The following is a 7102-nucleotide window of genomic DNA, read 5'->3' as shown; positions in this document are numbered from 1 at the left end:
TAAAAAGGTTATGCTAGTGTTGTTTCTGTGCTTCGGCGTCTGCGTTAGCCATGGCTGGGTGGTGTGATTTTGGGTTGTCCATCCGTACTTCCGTCCGTCTGTCTGTACGTATGTCCCATTCTTTTTGGCACATTTGGCACAAACTTGATGGTCAAAGATGAAGGTCCCTGTGACCTCATGTCCGTTCCATTCTTGTGAATGTAAAATCTCAAGAATGTTTTGAGGGGATTCCTGCAAATTTGGCACCAACATCCACTCAGACTCAAGGATGGACTGATTAGGTCAAAGGTAAAAGTTACATCACAAAAAAACATTTTCGTAACATAAGAATTAATATAATTATCATGAAAATTTGACACAAATGTCAAGAAATGACGTGTTGACATGTTGTAAACTGCATCTTGAGTTGTTGGCAGAGGCATACAACCAAGAGGCCTAAATCATAGTTGTATAAAAAAAAAAAAAAGAAATTTGCATTGAGATGATTGTGTCATCACTGACGTCCTGCTGTTTTTGAATGAGGAAAATAAATATGATGCGATACCTCATAATAGTAGTGACCGGACAAAACTATGTGTATAAATGTACGTGTATAAACCATAAAGTACAAACAATAGCGAGTCGTCGGTATTTACACCTAGATAGCGTTATTTTGAGTGATGATTGATGGAGCTGCAAAGCCTAGCACCGATCGATCCAAGCTCAATTGAGAAAACAAGCATTTTAAACGTTATTTGCCAGTCGTCTTGCAGAAAGAAGTAACAAAACAGAAATTCAGACTTTTTTTTATTTCGGCCTTCCTTTTATCCGTTTGTTGCAATTAAATCACAGTAAAATCTCTTTGAGTTCATACAGCTGTAGTAATCCAGCCGGCGTGTGGCTTGCTAGATGAATACGCTCTATGAAATTCACCGATCTCCCTCTGAACATACAGTTAGTCATCCTGCTGCCGTGACACATTTTGTATTGCTCAGAAAATTCCACCTACCAACTACTGTACTAAATGGTTATACACAACCACAGTGAAATCATCAAGTGCATGCCTTCAGCTGAGGCTCCCAGGTTACATCATAGGAGTCTTGTTTTTGTCTCCAGGCAGTAAAGTTGGTCATAAGCGTGTTATGTTCGGTCATTGTGCCGGAGGCCTGATGATTCACAGCACCGCAGCTCAGCAACCGCCTCATTGCACTCATTTATTTCTACTTTGTAATATTACAGAAACAACCTCCTGGAGCCTAACTCCTGGCGCAGTGTTGTGAGGACGAGCAGGAGAAATTAGGTGTATGAAGCGAAGCTCACCTCTCACCGACAGACTCATGAGCTTCTGAGCTGTGTTGCCACGCATTGGTGCAATGGACTTTCCCTGAGGCAAAGTCTTTTTTTCAAGGGTGATGCAGCAGACTGAAATATTGGTCCAGGATGCTAAAGAGATATTTCAGTTTGGACCCCACTGCTGCATCGACCAGCTGACAGACAGACCATCATTGCCATGCTTAGAGCATAAAACCTGAAGAAAAGTAAAGCCGTTTCCCACAGGTCTGACATTTTTTCCAAAATGTATAATATTGATTTAGCAAGTTGCACTATAGCAACCAAGGGCCGAGCCTAGCTGAAGTTTGTCTACATAACATGAAAGAAACATACTATGATGCTCAAAACTTTTGCAGACTTTATTGAGGGGAACGCGTTATAATTTAATCACAATGTCCTCAGAACAAAGGAGAAACCGGAAGTATTTATGCTTTTAATGCAGCCAACAATAAAGGGAATATCTTTGTTTTATGAGACTGGTCTTGGACTTCAAAATGTTTGTGTTGACAACATAGGGCTGGTCTGTATCAGATTCCATCAAAGCTGTTGTGGTTTGAAAATAACTTTGTTCAAGTTTTATTTTTCAGATATGACACGTCAGAACCATCACACTTGTTTGCGCAGTTCGGATTTTACTGAAGTGAGAACTTTCTTCGTCCTCTGTGAAGCCTATAATGCCTTCTCCACTTTCCTCTCCCATCCTCCTCCCACTCTTTCTCCTTCTGAGTCCTGAGGTGTGGAGCTACGAGGCTCCTGAGGATAAGCAGGATGTGTTTGCTAGAAAAGCCTGTCCTGCTTTCTTGACCTTCACCAACGCCGCCTACCTGGCAGGAGTCACAGTGGAGATCCCCTGCTACTGCAAACCACAACAGGTAACTTGATTAACCATAAAGTAAACACGTCTACTTTAACATGTAGATGTGTTTTAATGTTCAAGGGTGTATAGGAAGGGTCATTGCAACCGTAAAACAGTTCAGTCTTTGCTATCAGTTTGAGGATAAATATTGTTACATCTTATATAGAATCTATGTAGAACAAGCTTACAATTCTGTTATAGTTTGCTACAGATTTACTAAAAAATTAAAATACTATGATAGATATTGGTTTGCCTTTTTCAGGGTTTATATAGCAAACACAAGCATATGTGTCCCAGTGCAACTGCACTGTCTGCACAGTCTGCCTGTGTATCTATGTATGTATCTATCTGTATCTAGATTGGTTCAGATATCATTGTTTCAAAACACAGTTGTCTGTAGAATGAGTACTGTCCTAGGAAAGGATCCAAATAAGAATCAGTTTGGTGAACTCCAAGTCAAAAGATGTATCAACAACCTAATCATTCTTTTTGCATACATTTTGTCCAGTATTTAATGACAATACTACATATCATTGCCTATTACTATAAGACACAAAGGGTGGATGTGATCCTCAGAAGTATAATGAGTTATACCAATTAGAAACTAGTATATTGATGTAATTAGCATAAGATAACAATGCAGGGAACGATGTCCTATCCTCTTTTCCTCCTACGATTCCGGCCGTGTAAACCAAAGCTACTCTCCTGCTGCAATCCACAGCCTCTCGTCAGCTTTACAGATAAGTAGGATTTGTTTAAGACAGACCAATATGCAGAGGAAGAAATCAAACAGTTAAATGGAGCTCGGTAAAAAAGAGGCGAAAGAGAGAATGTCTTGAACTGTATTCACAGCTTCTGCTGAATTCATTTCAGTTTCTTGTATTGATCACCTGAACAACATATATTGTAATGATGAAGTTCTCTGTGTTTTTCAGATCCAATCAGTTGTGTGGTTCTTTAGGAAACATCTGGACGGTTCCAAGGACACTAGAGCCCTGACTGATCACCATGGCAACATGCTGCTGGACCCTAATGTTGTCCCTCACAGCGGCGAGCTGCGGAGTCGGTTCTCCATCCGTCTCTTCAGCCTGCTCATCTTCAGAGCGGGGCCCGATGATACCGGCATCTATATCTGCGGTTCCGTTCACAGAGACTTCTTCTATGGGTACGACCTGGACATCCAGGAGGCACATACGATCAGCTTCATTCCCAGGTGACAAGACGGACGCGTAGTCAATGACTGTGACCGTATTGGAAATTTGATATGAAAGCTGTCGAATTTTTGGCATTGATGATGATGAATGTGTTCATTTACTAAAAAAGTTAAATCGACTTATATCGAGCAAGAATCAACACCCAATGTCAATTCTGGTTGGACATCCCTTATGTGTTTCTGCAAACCTTATGGATACATCCCATAAACACAGGAGACGTGTTCAATGTTTGTTTCCGTTCACTCTTAACCGTTTCACATTTGACCTCCCATATGATCTCACAGATGGGTGCAAGACAGAGATAACAGAGGCTTATGAACAACCAATGATCACAAATTTGCAGATGTTATAGTGAAGATGTCCCCAAAAGTGTGCCCTATTTTTATCTTGGTGAATGAGAAACTCCTGATGAACCACTGATTTAAGTGATTACAATTCAAATTTGACCCTTCCAGGCTCCCTTCTGAAAGTATGAGCAAGAAAAGGAAAGTAAGGAAAAGACTCAGCTCTACTAATTCGCAGTACCGAGTCTTCACCAGCTTCAGGCCCTGGACGGTCTGCGATCGCTGTGGAGTACCTGGAGAGCAGTTTCGTGTGGGACTCTGCCATGTCCACTCCCACTACCTGCATGCACGCTACAGACGGGCAAACCAGACGGTCACTTCCTGTGGCTCAGGGGCGGTGCCCAAGGCGTTTGGGCAACTGAAGCAAAGCAGTGGCGTAGCTAGGCTGGAGGTCAGAAGCTGTCAAGTAACGTGTCAAACTGAAGCTCCTCCATCCTCTACAATCCTTGCTCTGATGGCATTTCTTGGATACAAGTAAGAAAGTAGCAAACTATATAAGAGGTTCACATATAAGACAGGTGTCCACATATTATTTAGGGAAATGGCTGCAATCTAAGGGTACTGGGATTTTCAAAGTTCCAGAGTCAATGCTGTTATTATTTTATTAGGCCATATTTATGCCTGAAAGTGTAAAGCTGCCAAATGCATTACACCATACAGGGTAACCATTTTTCACAATGTCAATAAACATGACTACCCACAGTAAAATACATCTAACCATTTTTATTTAATTTTTCTTGTTTCTAAGAGTTGTTTGCATATATATCGTACCTAATAAAAGATCAGTTGGGCACCAATATTTAACAGGAATTATGCTCTGGGGTCCATGAATCTGTCAAAACATTTGTTTTATTGGAGTGACAACTTTTACTGCCGGCAATGTCAAAGTTGATTACTGCTAGGTACAGAATGTGAATCATGATACATCCACCACCCAACGCCTGTTGAGACTCTAACGTCAATATTTGCTTTAAAAGAATGATGTATTATGAATAAGTAGAGATTTTCCTGTTGAACTCACTCTGTGTATTCACAGATTACAGGAGCACTAAAACCTCTCTCTGATGCAAATAATCTCTGTTTCTGTGCCGTAGTTCTGGCTCATTGCCAGTGTTCTACATGAACCACCCTGCGGACCGTATCCTGACACTGGGCTGTCCCGGTGCACGACCTAACATGGCCGTGGCCTGGGACAAAGGCGTTGAACCCATCTACCGATCTGAACACTTGGCCGGTCGTGACCTCAGCGCCACGCCCCCCAGGCTGCTGATAGACACCGGACACCACTTGATGTTTCAACCTGCAAAAACTCAGGACTCAGGTATCAACTACTGATTACTGTAATGCAACACACCTGTGTCACTCAGTCAAGACAAGTTATGTGATAAACTTGTGTTCATCTGACTCTATTTATATTCTATTATAATACGGGTAGATCAAATCAAGCATTCTGATTGGTTCAGAGTGAGTCACGAGGTGTAGTTTATTCAGCCATAAAGTACTGTACAGCCTGTTTACATTTAGAGCGTTCCATATCAGTGTGCACTTAAAATAACAGGTAGATTTAAATTGCGCGACCGTTAGTTGTCATTTCAAGCTTGACAGTTACCAAACATGTTTCGTGTAAACTTTGATATTGTAACATCCGCAGTAACGACTCGCAGACGTTGGTTTCCTTAACTTGCAGGTTTATTGCTTGAGTGTTCACAGTATTGCAACGGGGCTCTTCGCTAACAGTAACATTAGCTCAAACGGAACAGCTAACAAGCTCACTTAGCATCCCCCACACTAGCTTAACGAACGACAACACACACGTCACTTCCTCCCTAACCTAAAGATGGGGAATGAAAAGGGTTTGATCACAAAATCGTGATAATTTCCAGTGAGAGATAATTACGTTGGTAATTTCCCGACGCGAGGCAAGTTCTCTAAACATCATGGAGGAGAAAAATGACGGAGAAAAGACATAAGCAGCGAGAGCACTTCTTTACATCGGTGGCTGAGTGTTATCCTCCACCCTGCTTTCAACCGGCCAGTCGTTGTGTATCGCTGAAATGCGATACACATCGTTTGGTGGCTACAACTATTTTGTGCTGAAAGGGAGGGTTTGCCTAACAACACCCTTACAACACAGTACATTATTGCACGACACAGTACTGCCTCTCGTACCTTATTGCTTAATTGTGGTATTAAGTGGTGTTTTGTTTACTTTCCCTTCAAGCTACTTTGTACGATACATTTTGATGCAGTCAAACTATACCCCTTTGGCACAAAATGGCACCCTCTTCTCACAGTGTTTGTTCTTGGTTCTAAAGTCGTATTCCTTACCTGCCCATAAGGAGTCACTGTTGAGTTTCCCTCCTCAGCCTTGGCTGCACAGCTGTCTTTCATCACCGCGCTAGTTCCAGTATATATAAAGCATTCCCTTTGCACCACGTCAATCATCTAGTATGTGTAGTTGTTACAGTCTGCATCTGCCTGACATTAATGCCCCACTTTGATTGCCTGTTTCTCTCATTTAAAAATGATGTGACAAGTTATTACATAGGATTTTTTGTTGTTGTTTCATTTAACTAAGATACCATTTTTTGTTAATTAGGTGTCTACTACTGCTGGCTGCAGGGTCACCGGGCTGCTGAGATACGTCTGCTGGTCTACGCACATTTTGGGAGGCGACAGTCAGTGATTTCACATCCTGACTTCTGGATAGCTCTCAGGACTGTGTTTAGAGCATATGTTGTCATGACAGCTGTATTTTGCCTGCTGGTGTTCGGCAGAGCTGGAGTCAGACACCTCAGAGACACCCGAGAAACACATGAGGATTAAAGTTAAATAAATGCTGTAAGCTTGTCTTCGTCAATGTTCCAATACGGTGAAAGTTGGAAGATTTTACATTTTAAGGGAACGTCATTAAATTCACTTATTTAAACTGAAACCATACATACCCTCAATAACCCTTATTAAGGCAGGTTTACTGTATTGTCAGTAATATGCAGGTGAAGGACACCTGCCTGCAAACTAAAACATTAGTGATGATAAAAGAAGCCGAAATGTTACAAACTAAAGTATTTCTACGTATCCTTCATTATCACATAATGTCAGATGCAATGCAGTTCTCGAGTACAATATTTAAATATGAGCAGCTGTTTGGTTAGAAACAAACAGTAGGCATTGAGAGTGCATTCAGTGGTAAAATAAAGATATTTACTTCACAGAATGAGTCATGTTCTGCCTGCCTCTCTTACCGCAGCAACAGTGTTGCTTTTTTTCTGAAATTATGTTTTTCTATTCCTCATCGACAGAAGTTGGTCCATTTTATGGAATAATGCACAAAGCCTTTGGAAGAAAACCTGAACTGACAGTTGATAAACTGTGTA

At 41.3% G+C, this 7102-nt stretch overlaps 1 protein-coding gene across 1 annotated transcript; it reads left to right on the top strand.

Annotated features, from left to right (window-relative positions):
- Positions 1–1985: 1985 nt before the first annotated feature.
- Positions 1986–6551, top strand: LOC306743987 (Ig-like V-type domain-containing protein FAM187A; the record flags this gene model as incomplete). The annotated part of the gene is made up of 5 exons (XM_079226546.1): positions 1986–2183; positions 3103–3380; positions 3852–4199; positions 4820–5046; positions 6325–6551. The coding sequence occupies 5 exons, from the start codon at positions 1986–1988 to the stop codon at positions 6549–6551; spliced, it is 1278 nt and encodes a 425-aa protein (XP_079082672.1).
- Between the last annotated feature and the right edge of the window lie 551 nt (positions 6552–7102).

Source organism: Taurulus bubalis (genome assembly GCF_910589615.1).
Source record: "Taurulus bubalis genome assembly, chromosome: 11".
Lineage (NCBI taxonomy): Eukaryota > Metazoa > Chordata > Actinopteri > Perciformes > Cottidae > Taurulus > Taurulus bubalis.
The sequence above is the reverse complement of the archived record's forward strand: the minus strand, read 5'-3'. Positions and strand labels throughout refer to the sequence as shown.